Source organism: Vigna unguiculata, chromosome 11 (assembly GCF_004118075.2).
Source record: "Vigna unguiculata cultivar IT97K-499-35 chromosome 11, ASM411807v1, whole genome shotgun sequence".
NCBI classification, from domain to species: Eukaryota; Viridiplantae; Streptophyta; class Magnoliopsida; order Fabales; family Fabaceae; genus Vigna; species Vigna unguiculata.
The window spans coordinates 39301862-39320068 of record NC_040289.1 but is presented as its reverse complement, the minus strand read 5'-3'; the positions used below and the strand labels follow the sequence as shown (position 1 = coordinate 39320068).

The 18207-nt window shown below is 30.4% G+C and overlaps 4 protein-coding genes across 4 annotated transcripts; 3 read left to right on the top strand and 1 right to left on the bottom strand.

Moving 5' to 3' along the window:
- The first annotated feature begins 3210 nt into the window (after nucleotides 1-3210).
- Nucleotides 3211-6269, top strand: LOC114169443 (cytochrome P450 86B1-like). Its single transcript, XM_028054597.1, has 2 exons — nucleotides 3211-4775; nucleotides 5472-6269. Exons 1-2 carry the CDS (start codon nucleotides 3498-3500, stop codon nucleotides 5877-5879), a joined length of 1686 nt encoding a protein of 561 aa, XP_027910398.1. The 5' UTR covers nucleotides 3211-3497; the 3' UTR covers nucleotides 5880-6269.
- A 106-nt stretch (nucleotides 6270-6375) lies between these two features.
- LOC114169444 (uncharacterized protein YpgQ) lies at nucleotides 6376-8830 on the bottom strand. Its single transcript, XM_028054598.1, has 6 exons — nucleotides 8583-8830; nucleotides 8438-8487; nucleotides 8106-8203; nucleotides 7406-7504; nucleotides 6899-7071; nucleotides 6376-6734 (listed from the first exon to the last, which is right to left on the bottom strand). The coding sequence occupies exons 1-6, from the start codon at nucleotides 8739-8741 to the stop codon at nucleotides 6648-6650; spliced, it is 666 nt and encodes a 221-aa protein (XP_027910399.1). The 5' UTR covers nucleotides 8742-8830; the 3' UTR covers nucleotides 6376-6647.
- Nucleotides 8831-9820: 990 nt separating this feature from the next.
- LOC114170709 lies at nucleotides 9821-10829 on the top strand. Its single transcript, XM_028056248.1, has 2 exons — nucleotides 9821-10236; nucleotides 10394-10829. The coding sequence occupies exons 1-2, from the start codon at nucleotides 9862-9864 to the stop codon at nucleotides 10682-10684; spliced, it is 666 nt and encodes a 221-aa protein (XP_027912049.1). The 5' UTR covers nucleotides 9821-9861; the 3' UTR covers nucleotides 10685-10829.
- Nucleotides 10830-13104: 2275 nt separating this feature from the next.
- On the top strand, nucleotides 13105-14905 carry LOC114168598 (ATP-dependent Clp protease proteolytic subunit 2, mitochondrial-like). The gene is made up of 2 exons (XM_028053481.1): nucleotides 13105-13524; nucleotides 14213-14905. Exons 1-2 carry the CDS (start codon nucleotides 13215-13217, stop codon nucleotides 14629-14631), a joined length of 729 nt encoding a protein of 242 aa, XP_027909282.1. The 5' UTR covers nucleotides 13105-13214; the 3' UTR covers nucleotides 14632-14905.
- Nucleotides 14906-18207: the final 3302 nt, after the last annotated feature.

Genomic DNA, 18207 nt, shown 5'->3' with positions numbered 1-18207 from the left:
TAATCATCCAATATTTTTCAAGTTATTTATAGAAAAAAAAATGTACTTTTTCGATGATTAACTTATGACAGAAGATAAAAGCTAAAGAAATAGGTGTATTAAATTGGAGAACGTAAAATATATTTAAATTTATAATAAGAGGCACTAGAATAAAAACAGAGTTTATTAAAGAAATTAAATTCAAACTAAATATACTTAGAGGAAGTAAAACATCTGAATTACACAATAAAAAAAACTGAGTCTTATTTCTATAAAAATTGCTTTTTATTTCTTAAATATTGCATTTTATTTTGGTCTTCGTTGTTATAATCATTTATCAAAGAATCAAATTGTGCGTAATGAATTAAAGACCATATGATACCAGCAAAAATGTCTATAACGAAATTACGTGGTTTAGTGGCATCATTGTGTCTGTTTGAATTTCTTAATGAATATGAAATTTAGTTAATTTAACTTTCATTTATAAAACAATTAAGTAATTTAATGTTTTATCTTGATAAATTTATTTAATTTTTTTATAATAAAAATAGTTTATCTATATTTCATAAAATATAAATTTTATCATAAATTTAATTTGGTTTTTCCATAATTTGTATTTTTTATTTACTTTTTAATTAATTTTTACAATGTCATAGTAATGTAACATGACTTTATTTAAAATTAATTATTAATATTAATTGACTTAATAATACATATTTAATTGACATAAAATCAAACATAAATCACCATAGATAAATAATTAAATGTAAAGTGTCAAATCATATAATAAAATTAATTGATAATTAATTTAATAGATTTTTTTTTATATTTTCCTTATATTTAATAATTATATGAATAACATTGAAGGTATTTAATACTTTTATTCTTCTGAATCAAAATATCTTTAAATTAATGAAATAAATATATTTTCCATTTTCAAATAAACTCATACCAGGTATATTGTCATTACATAATATATATTTATTTATTCATTTACTTTTTATTTAATATATATAAATACACTTATATATTTAAAAAGACAATAGTAATTAAATTTAAATTTCTAATAATATATCTCGGTGTTGATTTGATGAGTAATAAATCTCCTAAGGTAACATTTTTTTCTTTTTTATCACTAAAAAGTTAAATTAATAAAAAATATTTGGGATGTTTTAACACTTTTAGATAAAACACAAAAAAACAAAATTGGAATATAACTGTTTTGAGTTTTGCTTAGTCTAATTCCTAAATTTGACCATATTTTTTAGTTTATTTGTTTACCATCACATGTTTTCATAAAATTTAATACAATTAAATTTTATTTAGTTTAGTCTAACACAAAATAAAAACATAACATTCAGTTATATATCTATGGATAAGTAATTTTTTTTCTTTAAAATCGTATCTTGGCCTAAATATTTTATTTGAATCACGTCTGTTTTTATAGAAACTGATGAAAAATAAATTTTATTTAATACAAGGATATTTAACATTTTAAAAAAAATGGGTATAAATACCACTACTTACATCAATATTATACACTAACTTCTTACATTATTAACTTATATTTGCTTGTTAGAAATGAATTATCGTTCTAGTAACCTTTTTATTTTTGGAATGTTATTTATAACTTTGGTTCTACTTTAGCAGGTAACTAGCAGAATAATTTCACTTTTTTCATTTAGTTTATTTGTAACATACAAGTTCGATGAATAAAATATCTCTTTTGCATTATTATTATAATATAAATGAATATGAAATAAGTTGATAAATAGTATCATATTTTGTGTGGAAATTAAAATAATTGAAATATAAATGTTTTGAAGTTTGATTTTACACAGTAATGACAAAAATAGTATCTGCAGAAATAACAATAGTCGTGGAAGATGATCCAGGATCAGACCGTAATGGATTGAAGTGCAGATTAACCACTGCATTTTAAGATAGAATAATTAAAGCTTTTTAAATAAGACTTAAATACTCTTTTAGAATAAAAATGTGCGTAATGAATTAAAGACCAAATTATACCAGCAAAAATCTCTATAACCCAAAAAAAAATTGTTTACCGTAATTAGGTTTTTGTTTTGGGAACGGTTGCGTTATGCGTGTGCATTAGGTGTGTATTAGTTGAGCAACAGCATCATCTCCACTTCATCTATTTTTTCTCTTCTTCTCAATTTTGTCACATCTCACTTTCACAACTACAATTCGATTTCAAATTTTAGTCAAACCTTTTTTGACTAAACATCAACCACTGCTTCAATGCTAATAAAATAACAAATGCTACCTTGTTCTTTTTTTCACCTTCTTTTTTACTTGTCAATGGTTATTATGTACTTCTGCATTCTTAACTGCAAAGACAATAGTTTAAATTCTTACCTCATTTTCTTCTGTATTAAGCAACATTGTACCCACAATGCTGCCATGTAAACTTCTCTGATTAAACGTTCCAACCAAATTCAGAAACAGCCTTCAAATTCCTTCTCATCATCCTTCAACCACAGACATCTAAGCACAATAATCAATGCTCACAAATACAATTTATTATAATTTACGTAGTACTGATAGTTATATAATGTTCATGACAGTAAGATTATGCTGCAATTTTATCTACTGCTGTTGATTCTTGAGAGGAATCGTTTTTATTTTCAACCTACACAATAAAATATTAATTAAGTATTTGGTGTATTGTTAGTCACTAAATTTAATTATACTTATTCAAAATTTTGATACATTTTAATCTTAAAACTTAAAAAACGAATGAATATAATTTTTTAAATCAAACAAGATTAACTATTTTTAACGTATTAAATAATATTCTAGGCTGATAGAGTTAAAACATGTCAAATGGTGTAACTAACTAAAAAATAAACCTAAAACATCTTTTAACACGTCAACAAAAATCAAAATTGGGTTAAAAGAATTATATATGTTGATTTTCAAAATTTGACGACTAAACTGTATTACTAGAATCATATTTAATTCTATAAAATAATTACAGTTACGCCAAACCAATTTCCTTGCTGGTTGAATTGATTGAGTGTGTCAAAATGTGGAAGTTTGCCAAGTGTTGACACATAAAGCATTAAGAAGATGAAGTTGCCGAGTGCTACCAAAAAGGCAACCCCACAAGTTTTCGCACAAATAGTGGACCCACAAGAAAACTAGACTCATATTCAATGCAATACAATATAAGATAAAATCAAACAACTAGGTAGTTATTGATGAAGTTCGTAAACAGAAAGTAACGTGTGACATTAAACCTGTACAAACAGTTCTGACTTAGGTGATCAGCTACATCCACTTTCCATCCTCCTAGTCATACAACAAAACGAGGTATTTTGACACTCAAACTTTCAGTGTTCAAATTCCCATTCCTGGAACAATTTCAACCAAGAAAACACACCCAAAGCCAACACAATTGCAAACATTTCAGCTCACCAAATCAATCTGATTATGCAAAACTAAGCACGCCAAGAAAACACAAGGCATGCTGTGCACCACTTCATATAACATACATGACCAACACCACCCCGCAATATTACACTTCAAAACATACCAATACCATGCATTCCCACATTCCTTTTCATTACAACGCCATGACCAAACCAAGAACCCTCAACCTCACCTTCTTCATGCAAGACATCCAAATTTTGGAGATTTTCCTTGCGCTTCTTGTCTTCGTTCTCATTCATTCTCTTAGACAAAAGAGGTACCATGGCCTAGTCGTTTGGCCTGTCCTTGGAATGGTTCCATCTTTGGTCACAGCACTCAGAACCAACTTATATGAATGGATCACAGAAGTGCTCAAAAGGCAAAACGGGACCTTCAGATTCAAAGGGCCTTGGTTCAGCAACCTCAACTGCATTGTCACTGCTGATCCTCGCAACCTGGAGCACCTTCTCAAAACCAAGTTCCCTCTTTTCCCTAAGGGAGGATACTTCAGGAACACGGTTAGAGACCTTCTAGGAGATGGAATATTCAATGCAGACGATGATACCTGGCAGAAGCAAAGGAAAATAGCAAGCATTGAGTTTCATTCAACCAAGTTCAGACAATTAACAACGGAATCTTTGTTCGAGCTTGTCCACTACAGGCTCTTGCCTGTGTTAGAGGCATCGGTTAAGAAATCAGTTGCAATAGACCTGCAAGACATTCTCTTGAGGCTAACTTTTGACAATGTTTGCATGATAGCCTTTGGTGTTGATCCAGGTTGTTTGCGCTTGGGTTTACCTGAGATACCGTTTGCCAAAGCCTTTGAGGATGCAACAGAAGCCACAGTGTTTCGTTTTGTTACGCCAACGTGCGTTTGGAAGGCCATGAGGCTTCTCAACCTGGGGGTGGAAAGGAAGCTGAAGAAGTCCATAAAAGGGGTTGATGAGTTTGCTGAGAATGTCATTCGGACTAGAAAGAAGGAACTCTCTTTGCAATGTGAAGACACGAAGAATAGGTCAGATTTGTTAACTGTGTTCATGAGGCTGAAGGATGAGAATGGAAGACCCTACTCGGATAAGTTTTTGAGGGATATATGTGTGAACTTTATACTGGCAGGGAGGGACACCTCTTCGGTTGCTTTGAGTTGGTTTTTCTGGTTGCTTGAACAGAATCCTGAAGTGGAGGAGAATATTCTAGCAGAGATATGCAGGTTGGTGAGTCAAAGGATCGACATAAAAAGAGAAGAGTTTGATAATTCTTTGAGATTTAGGCCAGAGGAGATCAAGAAGATGGATTATCTGCATGCTGCTTTATCAGAAGCTCTCAGGTTATACCCTTCTGTGCCTGTGGATCACAAGGAGGTATTTATTCAATTTTCTTTCATACTCACTCATTTTCCATTCCAATTGCTATAAGCTTTTGAATAATTCCATTTTGGTTATTAATATCTGTTTTGAGATGTAAAATTCATCTTAGCACTACATGTTCCTTGTCTAGTAAAGCCAGGACAGTCTGTTTTCAGAGTTGTTGTTCAATTAGACCTGAAACTTTGTTTAGATAATTTAAATAATAATTTTTTTACATCAAAAGTCAACATAGATTATAAGACATAATTAATTCTCGGTAGGAAATAGGACCACACCACACACATAAAAAAATAGTACTGTACTCCTATGTTTTGTTCTGATATATGTTGAATCTGTTCCTTCAAAGCGGCCATGAGTTATTAAATTCTCCGAGCTGATCCAGTGCTACTGGGTATTACTAGGTCTATCTAACTAGCACAACTCTTTGGCAGCCCCCTAGACAAATTAGGCACGGGTCACAGAAATGATAACATATTCATAAAAAAGTGCGAAATCCTAGGAATAGTTTAATGTCTTGAGAGTCAAATTTGTTTTTAAGGTCTGTCAAATTTTACTGACAAAACATGAATCTGACAAGTCGATCAAAAACACACATGCGTAGTAAATACTGTAGTGAGAGAAAACACACAATTCAAAGTGATATTGAATGCAGCTAGAAGTGATGCTAGTGTGCAATTATGAAATTTTCAGGTTGTTAAAGATGACACATTCCCAGATGGAACGGTACTAAAGAAAGGCACAAAAGTGATCTATGCAATCTATGCAATGGGAAGAATGGAGAGCATATGGGGGAACGACTGGAAGGAGTTCAAGCCAGAAAGGTGGCTACGAGATGGGAGGTTCATGAGTGAGTCTGCTTACAAATTCACTGCATTCAATGGTGGTCCTCGTTTGTGCTTAGGCAAAGATTTTGCATACTACCAGATGAAATATGCTGCGGCCAGCATCATATTCCGATACCGTGTGAAGGTGGTGGAGAACCACCCTGTAGAACCAAAACTTGCCTTAACTATGTACATGAAGCATGGCTTAAAAGTTAACCTATACCGCAGGGATGTTGCACAAATTCACAGACACTTGGAAGAAGGGTTCAAATAAACTAATTCATGATCATGCAGTAGTAATATAGTTTTCAGTTTGTTTCTTATTTGGAAAGTTTGTAAGTACAAAAATGATAAAGAAACTGGATTGGATAGATATGGAGCTGGAAAACGCTAAATAATGGAGTTCATATTCTGTTGATGGGATATTGCAGAACTGTATTTCCTAATGAATATTTCTGATCCGTGTGGATTAGATAGACAGTACTTTTACAAACATTTGCTTTGTTATCTTTAATGAATAAATGCTTCACAACTCCCTGTCACTTCTTATTGCACGATTCATAGGAATTTCTCCAAAAAAATTAAACACGTCAATATAATCTGTCTAGTATTCAGCAATATATATCCTATAAACAGGAACAGCAATTTTTTTTTTCTTCAACGAATTGGTTTTCCACATCAAGATCAGTTGGTTTTTTGGATTACGTCCAAAGAGGATTTATAGTTTCATAAATTTTATTCTCTTATCTCTATTCTTAATCCTTACTTCTTACAAGAGACTTATTCATTTTCTAGGATCAAACACCTTATGCTGGGGCTATACAATAAACAAGTTCTATCTTTCTAAACATACTTGAAATCCACCACAAAGTTTGTAACCAACAAACAAGCTCACTATATAGTCTAACATGCTGAGAATGAAACGCATATGTCATGGACTGTTAATAACAATATTTGAACATTTCCCAGCATCTCGCTTGAGCTTCATTTTTAAGAAGCTCTGACCCTATACTTCAAGGAAAGAAAATATGAAAAATGTTTATCAGTTTAAGCCATTCCATTCATCATAGAACTCTTTCACAAACTCCTCCATGAACTTATGCCTTCTTTCAGCCCTCCTTTTCCCAGCCTGAAATAAGTAGTTGACATTCAATTTCCTCTACAGACTTTAATACATATGCATGTATTTCTACACAGACTTAATACATTAGCATTTTCTTGACAGACTTTACAAAATAACGTGGTGCTTTTGCAAAATTTGGTGTGTTCGGCAAAGTAGTTATATAGCCATACCTTGGTTTTCATCATATCTTTGAGCTTGAGAAGCTTCTCATGAAAATGATTGATAGTAGTCTGTTCCTCTTTGTTCATGTATTGCTCCTTGGACAAATCAGAACGTGGCAGAATGGCGGGATCATGCAGCAACCTCTTCTTACTCCCTCCAAAGGTGAAGCAACGTGCAATTCCTGATATTGAGGTAAAAGACTCAAACTAAGAGATTTTCCATTTATACTTTTCATAACTCATTTTTAACACCCACTTCAAATCCCTCTCTTTCTCCCACTACTTCTCTCATTACATCACTTATATTAGCTATTAATTTTTCCCTGTCTTCCTATGTCTCTCTATAAGGGTGTAGACAACCCAGTAAGGTGTCAAAAAATCATTTCGCTATGCTTTAATATCCCAATTACTGCTCCAGCTTTTGGATTTTTAGGCTTTGGACACTAATATCTAATTTAAGTACCTTTGGGGCACCCCCTACATGAAAGCTGAAACACAGCTAATTTAACAAAATACCTATAGCACCAATAGCATCAAGTCGATCAGCATCTTGCACAACTCCAAATTCTGGAAACCAATCATTACTTCCATTTCCAGTCACCTCTTCCTTGAAACCTAGATATTGGAAGCAGCATCTTATCTGAGTATTTTATAGCGATAGAAATGTAATTGAAAAGTAGTAGAAGCAAAATATTGTTAAGAGCACACATACAAAATGTAGAAATTTACCAACAGTTGTTAGAAAAAATACATAAGAGGTACTAAGAAGTGTAACAAGTACGTACACTCATCCCAGGGAAAATGCACAATTTCTTCCTAACATCTAGCACCCGTGAAAGATAGTTATAAAATGTCCAAAAGCCTCGAAGCAGAGTTTCTTACTTTTGGGGATATAGATAATCAACGGAAGCGATATATCTTTATGTGTTCTAAATATTTCCCCATCCCAGTACCCATCAGAAAGCACCAACTAAAAAATTTTTCCAAAGAAAGCTGTCATAAGCACATCATCATCAGAGCATAAAAATAAAAGAATATACAAAAAATTAAAAAATAACATCAAGAGTAAAGAATATATCCGATTGATCACTCATAAGCTAAAACATTTTACACATTACAGCTTGAAATAGAACATCAATTCCAATAAAAAAAAAAAAAAGGTAACAAATAACAATGTTGTGGAGACAACAAATTTATAATTTCCCTCAAAACTCACCCATTTCTCTGATGATCTTCAAAATTTTTAATTTCTTCTCCTCCTCAACTCCCTCTTGGTCAAGAAAATTCTCAACAATTTTTTCCTCAGATGGGTCCCTGGATGACAAAGCAGTTTCCCAAAAAAAAACAAAGGAACAGAATTGTGAACAGGAAGAAAAGGAGTAAAAATGAACAACAAGCAGACCCTTTTGCCACATGGTGGGATTTATAACAGGAATGAATGGAAACAACAGCACTTTGTTGTATTGTATGAAAGGAACAAGATAAAAGCATCATGCTTGAACTGAATAGGTCATACATCACAAACAGAAGATAGGTAAATTTTCTAACCTAAGGTATTTGTAGTCAGCTATGTCATGGAGCAGTGCAGCAAGTTCAACCTAGGAATAAGAATAAGATACAAAGCTGAAAAATAGAACAAGAGAAAGAAGAGAAGAAGGGTGTGAATGGGGAAAGCAGTGATGAGAAAAATCACGATTTGCATGGAGTGAGGATCGGAAGAGAGGCCTTCCTCTTCAGCAAGTGAGAGAGCAAGATCACGAACTCTCCAAACATGAGCTGCGTCATGAGAAGCATCGTTCCCTTTCATCATCTTCTCCACAAGAGCCTCTGCATTTCTTCTTACACTCTCCATCTCTGCATCTCCCTTCAACCCATCATGATTAGGGGGGTCTTATCCGAACCAGATTAGCCTAACTCAACACTTACTTTTTGACTTTTCTTTATCACATTTTGCAATGAAGGGATATTTAAAAAAAAACAACTTTTTAAATAATATTAAACTTTAAAAGTAAAAAACATTATTCTACTCATTCAAATAATGAATTTTATCATGTGCAATAATCAAACATAAATTGAAAAACATATAAAATAAGAATCACTACTAGTTATAGTTTTTAATATATATATATATATATATATATATATATATATATATATATATCCTCAATTAAAATTTAGAATAATGCTTTAATTAAAATAGCATAATTACCTTTTTAAGTCGTAAAAATTTGAATTATGAGACAGAACATACAGAAATATGACTCTTGTAAAATATCATCGTAGAATTTACGAAAAGAAAAACTAAAGGACTTAAAAATATTGTTAGCGTCGTAAGATTTGCTTAAACTAAAAGATTTACATGATAAAGTTTGATAATGTGTAAGAGATAGTTTTATTAAATTAACACATATATTTTTAACATTCAAAGTAATTCATGTAAAATATTTGTTCCATCTTACCATACAACTGTTAAGTCATGACATTACATGGTATGTTAACACATGGCCTATAAAGATATAAATATAATATATATAAAATTTCAAATGGAAATTATTTTATGAAGTGTCATTTTTTGAAATGTTTTGATTCTGATCCAAATTTATCCGGTAATAATCATCAGAAATAATCATTGTATTTCTAATATGTTGTTTGTTTTAGAATGTTTAAGTTTCATCACGATTTTGTCTTTAAAAATCATTTTGAAAGATGTTAAACTTCATTTGATCTCAATTTCTAAATTATTTGTGACTTATTGAATATACTAAACCAGGAAAAAAAATTCATTAATAGTTAATGAATATGAAATGAGCTTAGGTGACCTAAAAGTTGAAGGGATGAGCCAGAAAGACTAGGTCAAAGTCTTGGGTGTAAGATATAGAAACACTACATGGAGTGTGAGTACCTTAAATAGTAAGGGGCTCTCACCATTTTCATCATTCAAAAACCTCCATTACTCCTTCTTTTTCATAGCCATGGCCAAAACCAAAACTAAAGGCTTACGATATCCAAAACCCAAAGCCTCTCTTTATCTGTGTTGCTTTGGATCAGTTCAGAACAAAACGCCAAAAGATCACTCCACCATCATCACTCAACATAACCCACCAAAAAACATTGCCTGCACCTGCTTTCAATGCCAAGTTGCAGTGAAGAAATCAATGGCCAAAACGATGCCGCTTCATGAAGGGTTAGAGTTCGCTGACATGAAGAGTTATACTACCAAAATGCATTCATCAAGCTGGAAGTGGAGGTCAAAGTCAAAGTCAATGTCAATGTCAAAGTCAAAGTCTCTCAGTAACACTCAAATCAATTCCACCCTAAACCAACCACTCTCACAATCACACTCAATGGTATGGTTATTTGCATATTTCATCAAAATGATTTTTTTATAATTTTATTGCTAATTTTTTTCATATATTTTACCGTTAATAATTAAAAAAATTAGAAAATTTGCGAGATTAATGAAATTAATCTCTCTTCTACTGTTACTCGATTAATTAATTTCAGCCCAATCAACGAAACAAATCAGAGTACGACACGCGTCAACATGCGGTTTCTCTCGCGAGTTCAAAACGGCAGCATGTGGTGCATGAAACGGCGGGGAAAGACTGGAAGCAGAAGCGGAAGCAGAAGCAGAAGCAGAAGCATCAACAGGATCACGTGATTGGCGCGTGTATGGTTATACTAAGTTTGGTGTCGATGATAGTGTTGGGTCGTTTAGGTTCGATCGTTTGTACCACCTCTTTCGTCTATCTCATCCCTGCCTTCGTCAAAACGACACGACAATTCCGTCGTTGATGCTTCAAACGACAACAAAGTCATCCAAAGATGTCGCGGCTTCGCAGTAGATACTGATAATAACTCTCGAGAAAATTGTGTACAATATGCGTGTATTTCTATTTTGTATTTTGTATAATAAAAACTCCTCAAATCAATCACATTATTATCGCGTTTTACATGTTGTAGTAGTTTTCTAGTAATTATCGGTATTTTTTACATTGCATTATCTTTTTTCAATTTATAAAGTATTACACGTATACGTATTTCTTATATTTCTTAAGTCTTAAATATATTATATACATGATTAAATATATTTTTAGTGTCTTAATTTTTAATAAAAATTAAAATTAATTCATTTTTGAAATTTTAATTTAATTTAATTCATTAACTTTTGAAAATATATAAATTTAGTCATTCTAATCATAGCTTGTTAAGTATATTTGACATCTTATATATATTTCAGTATAATATTTAAGTTATTTATATCATTTAACATATTTCTGCTTTAATATTAAATAAAAAATACATTTAAAACATTAAATAAATTTAATAAAATTTAGTTCAAATAACTAAATTCATATATTTTTTAAAATTTAGATCGGATTAAAGTTAAAAAAAATACTAATTCTAATTTTAAATAAAAGTTAAAGGATAAAGTTATATATATATATATATATATATATATATATATATATATATTTACGATTTGAGGGTGATTAAATATTACAAAAGTAATTTTTGTTATGTCACTCTATTGCTCCCAAGAATCGTGGCATGATTGCCTAAAATGTGAGAAACACGTATAAACAAGTGTGAAAATATTTTAATATATAAGATAAGATCAATAACCCAATGTTGGAGTGGTTGGAATTTACACAATTGTTGCTTTTCTTATGTTATGGACTATTGAAAATTTAAATGGTTGCATCATCGAATGTTACGCTGGATATTTGCTACCATTAATCACAAGACATGTAAATTCTTGCATACCCAACCTTTACTTTTGCTCTTTTGTTTAGCAAGTCAATAAAATATGAAACTAACTAAAATTAGTAATTAATATAAACTAAACTTCTTGGAAAAAATCTCATTTCTAACTACTCCTGTTAAAACTTTTGCATTGATCACGTAAGCACAAACAAGAAAAATTAGGAAATTTGTTAGATTCTAATTACACTACGTGGCATGGAGTAGCATTAAATAAATTATTAATGTGGAGGATTCAAACAAACAAAGATCAAAGTTTGTACATATACATGTTTGGTTGTGAAGGAACTTTAATCAAATATGGATAAGAACCACAGAAAAGGTTAAGTGTTTTGGTTTTAAGCCATGAACAATTTTATAAGGTTGTAAGTTTAAGCAGAAAACGATATGTGTGAAAATGCAGATAAGAACTTAGGAAGAGGTTGAATGTTTGGTTGGGAACTTTTATCTTTTGACAATTTTTTTGGGTTTAGAAGAAAATATTTTTAGAGTAAAATATTATGATTACATTTATATGTTGTGTCATTGAATAATTATGTTTTTAAAAATAATTAATATGTTATTTAAAACATCAAAAAGTAACTAGTAGTTAAAAGTTTATTAATTGAAAATTAGATGCTATGGTATTCATGTATTGAATTGCAAATAATAAATTTACCCATGTAAAAGAAAAGAATAATCTTGCATTTTAAGATGTTCTCAATTATTTATTTTAAAATAGTTATTACACTTAACAAAATTATATGTCCTATAAATTAGTTTTAACATGTTCATTTTTTATTTAAATATATTCTAAATAATAAAATAAACCTTACTTTCATTAGAAGAAAACAAGAAGAAAAGTAAAAAAAATAAATTATTATGTGTAATGATGATTAGTTAATAGCAATTCCGTTGAAGAATGTAAAATTTCCTATTTTCCTCCACATCTTTTTAATTTTCGGGGCATTCAAAATTAAAGGAAGAAAATATTTTAATTCTTTCTTCACCTTCCAAACAAAGATAAATTCATGCTTAAAAATATGCATAAAATAACTTCCCTAGCAAGCATTAATATATATATATATATATATATATATATATATATATATATATATATATATATATATATATATATATACTTTCATTTTAAGCATTCAAAATGTTTTATTGTAATTTTTTCTAAATTTTGTATTCTTTAATTAAATTGAATAATTTTACGAAGTTAGTTCGCAATGCAAAACATTCTTTAAGATATAGGTATATATAATTATTTAAATTCAAAATAACATATTCAATCGAAAAGAAAATTAAGACATAGGATAGATAAATCTCAAATATATCCAATATTCAAAAACATCTGTTAATGTTTTTTTAAAAAGGAGTATAATTTACACACATGTAATTTTAATTACAATACATTTTATAAATTGAGATATTTATCATAAGTTGTCAAAATAAAATGACTTTTTTGAAGTTAAAAAGATGAACTGAAACGAGAGCATAAACAAAACCAAAACGGAGAAGCCCTAATCAAAGAAAGCAAATCGAAAAACCCCAATTTTGGATCGTGTTGGGAGCCATGAGAGGTTTTGCCAGAAGCTCGAACTCGTTGGCGAGGAAGTTGTTGTTCCATGGAAGGAACGCTCAATCCCAATGCAGTAGTCGTTCGTACAGTCTCATCCCAATGGTGATTGAGCACTCTTCCCGAGGGGAGAGAGCTTACGACATCTTCTCGCGCCTCCTCAAAGAGCGCATTATCTGCATCAATGGACCCATCTCCGACGACACTGCTCACGTCGTCGTTGCGCAGCTTCTCTTCCTCGAATCCGAAAACCCTTCCAAACCCATCCACATGTACGTCAACTCCCCCGGTGGTGCCGTCACTGCAGGTACCCTTTTCATTTCATCGTCCCTTGTCTCTCTCTAATTGCGTTTGCTTCTTCAAAATCGCATTTTTCGATGAACCCATCTTGCAACATCCCTAATTGTTAAAAAATAAAATGAAACGCACCTGTGATGTGTAAAACGTGTGGTTTTTTTGTTCTTTAATCTATAATCGATGGTAATTGCTCAATGGGTCAAGTAAATTATCTTCTAATAGGTAAACCGTTTAGTTGGTTCTTGTAATAGAATGTTCTGGTGTTTTACTTGGGATTCGATTTTGAGTTTCCTACATGAAAAAAAAAAAAAATGTAATCAGAGAAGAGAGATTTCAGTTGACTTGGTTACTAGATTCTTTTTATCCGTAAGAATTGAATAGATGTTAAAGAGCTTCCAGCAACTAACACACTCTGCTTAACCAACTGAGATAGACTTTCTTCATGTCAGTGGATTTCCTTGTAGAGATTAGTTATAAATTGCAACAAAGAATGGTACAGGGAACAAAGGGACTGCAACTTAAAATGGAGACAACTATAGAAATCATTAAATTTTTTTAACTTTGGATTGTTATAAATTAATTGCTCACATTCTCTATGAAGTGCTGACTATAGGCACATTGGTTTGTGTTTTTTTTTCTAGTGTGTATAATTTATGCTCTGTTCTGAGACCTGCCATTGTCGTCACTGTTATGTGTAGGGCTAGCTATCTATGATACGATGCAGTATATTAGGTCTCCGGTCAATACAGTGTGCATGGGCCAAGCTGCATCCATGGGTTCTCTCCTATTGGCTGCGGGTGCCAGGGGCGAGAGGCGAGCTCTTCCAAATGCAACAATCATGATTCACCAACCTTCTGGTGGTTTTAGTGGCCAGGCAAAGAATATTGCGGTTCATGCCAAGCAGATTGTTAGAGTTTGGGATTCTTTGAATGAGTTGTATGCCAGGCATACGGGCAAGTCGGTTGAGGTCATTCAGGCAAATATGGACGCAGATAACTTCATGACTCCACAAGAGGCCAAAGAGTTTGGGATCATTGACGAGGTCATTGATCAGAGACCTATCACTTTGGTTTCTGATGCTGTTGGTAATGAAGGGAAAGACAAAGGTTCCAATTAGATCCAGATGGAGGGTAAGATTTCTTTTGGGAATCCTTGCTGTATTTAAATGCTTTGCCTGTCACCTTAGGTATAAGTTGCAGCTGATATAGTTTTTTATCAACCGAACATAATCTGTCAGTTTTGAGTTAGATTTGATCATTAAACTTCAGTATTGTGCTCAATTCGGTTTCATAATTTCATTGGCATATTTTTTGTCACACAAATTTGGAACATTAAGCACCTTTATCTTAAATTGCTAATTATATCCACAATAATACCAGATGATTGTTTCAGTGGGGGTATCTAATTCTACTTTTAATTACTAACTTGTGTGTGAAAACGAAAATTTTGATATCTATTGAGTTTTACTACTTGAGGCTACCTTAGCTCTTAAATACTGATAAGAGGTTTGATAATCAAATATGTCCATCCTAAATTGCCATGCTCTTGGATTTATCTTGTTTATGTGTTTATTGCATATATATTCTACAAGGCAAAAGGAGATCCTTAAATGATAGTCATTGTATGTATTAAAATGTATTCCTGTCATGATAATTTGGTAGTGATATGTGTAACTTACTACTATGGTAATTTTTTGGTTATTTAATTAGATATTCATATAAAATATGTGGAGATTTTGATTAACTTTTTGCTGTTGGTAAATGCCATTTTGTGTATGTGTGTGGAGTATATGAAGTAGAAATGATTAATTGTTGAAGCGTAGTAATCAATTTCAAATAGCGTTATAACAAAACAGCCAATAGTATGATCACCAATATTTTGAACCCTAAACAAAAATTTACACTACAATTATCTGTGCTGGAAAACAATGGTATATTCACAGTTATTGACCAGAAGTTCTTATTTAAGAACTAAGCACGCATCTCTATAACAACAAAATGAAGGAATCGAACAAGTTTAAGTCTTCAAGGTTTTAGAGCTAAGTATTTAAATTCCAACATAGGTTTTTTTAATATATCTCATCATCATCATCTCCTTCTTCTAGGCCTGTCATCTCTTCCTCAGTTGTTCTTTCACTACTCTTGTAAAACTCTTTCTCTTCTTGAGTTTCTTCATACCTTCATTCATCTTCTTGTATTTCATTTCTTTTACCCTTAGAGCTTGAAGGCTTAGAGTTAGAACTAGAGTAAGTTATGATCTTCAATATTGTTGTTACCTAGTGAATTTTAAGGTACACTAGCCTCACATTGCATTAGCAAAAGTTCTACCATGTCAAGGTATTGTTATCAAACACCAATTGATCTTCATAATTTTCTTCACCATCTCCACCTATTTCTCCCATCAACCATTCATGATTATAAACTTTAGAAGCTGTTACATTCAATAAAAAAACAATTTTTGTAACTTTTGCTGCTTAACTATGCATTTCTTAACTATTCTATTTTTATAACTTAAAAAAATATTAATCTCACTATTATTACAAAACTCTTACATGAAGCTATTTGACAGTGACATTTATTTTCTACAATAAATATATTGATCTAGTTTGAATTATTTTTGTCTTTAAATTCTAGCTATGACATTTTTTTGGCATTTACAATAATATACCAAATTTAAATATGCTTTTAGGTTTTATAGAATAAGTTTTTTTTTAGTTATTATATATATATATATATATATATATATATACATCATTAAAAGTCTACACTAATTGTTTTCCCCCGTATTCTAATGTGTTTAATTGAAGTGAAATGGCTACATCGAGGTGGTAATTGTTCCTTATATTGTATATTGTATTAACATATAATATTTATATTTTAAATAGTGATATCAGATATTGGAGAACAGCTATTAAAGATGAATAATTACTTGATTTTTAAAGATAGAAAATAATTATTTTTCACTTTTAGAGGAATGAAAAGTAAGAAAATCAAAAATTGATTTATTTTGCAAGGGTTTAAAATATCGATGTCTAATTTGTAATGTTTTTAAGATGAGTTTTTCAAAAAGTATTCTAACCCCTAGTTAATTAAAAACCAAACATATATGATGCATCGACATATTTGTAATCTAGACCAATGAATATACTAAAGTAGTTTATTTACATGATTAAGTGAGTCCAGTATATATAAATTACTGTGACGAGTTTATGAATTGTTTACTTTATTTGTTACTAACTTATGTTCTCATGAATATAATAATGCAATTTTTTAAAGTGTATTTTCAACATCCATCTTAAACATTAAATATAATGTTTTCATGAATATTATTTTTTAAGGAAAATTAAAAACTATTTTAGACCTAAATGAAAATATTTAATGTTGTTTTCGGTTAATGGGTATTGTAAATAAGAAATATGAAAATACATGTATGAAGGTTGAGATTCTCTGTGGAGTTAAATATATGAAAACTAATGTAGTGCATCTGGGTATATTATAAATTACTAAAATATTAAGTAAACAAGATATAATACATTATAAAATCTAAATCATTATCTCTGTGATCATATGAATTTACAGAAATATGCACAAATGTGAATTTCCATTTTAAACACATATACATATATCAAAGTCTAACACATAACTACTTTACATTATTTCAACAATTATGTGGAAAGGTTATATAGACAAACTCCACATGTATAATATTTTAACAAAAATGTCTATTTACGTAACTAAAAACAATTATTCAATTGATTACATATTATAATGAATTTTTCAAGCTAAGTGGTAGGGTAACTCTTAATAGAGTTTTCTCACCAACCTTTAGTAATCCAAAATATCAATACTTAAACAAACACCACCTTCTCTTCTTTACATATATAAGAAAGGAAGAAAAGGGTTTTGAATAGAGATTTAACCAATTATTTGACCTTATAATTTAATTGTTTTTCTTATTACTTCATTGAGAATATAATTTGCTAAAATAATGATATTCAACTTATCTTCTAATTTTAATCTTAAAGAGAATTTAAACAGATCAAAATTTTAATAAAAAAAAATAACCCATGACCTTTTTGTAAACTTTCTATTTTTTATCCATTTAGAACTTATCTATGTTAAAAAATAGCATTTGCACAATTTAAATATAAATACAAACTATTTTTTTAAACTAATAATTTCACGTAATAGACAGCCGAACAATAACCTTTATTAACAAAAAATAAGTGTATAATAATTATTGTAAACCACTTTTAAAATAGCTTGATATCTATATAATAATATATAAAATATTAACAATACAGTTCACATATATTTGTAATTTAGTAAGCTAACTCAATATTTTATAGACTGCATAACTATTTTTGATAAAATTTTGAAAAATAAATTCATGAGTAATACTTTATGAATTATTTAAGAAAAACATTTGTTTATAACTTATTAATATAATTGTTTTGAATTGATTTTTTAATTACTCGGATTGAATTTTAAAATAATTCATTATTATTCCACAGCTATTGTTCCTAATTTCCGTCCTTAATTTGATAATCACTTCCAATTTTTGTTGGGTATAATTATTTATAACCTGCATGGAAAGTAAACATTTTCCTGAAACAAGTGTTGGTTGTGCATAAGATTTAGGATTTGACATTAATGAACACGAGAAAAAGAAAATAAAAACAAATTTAAATAGT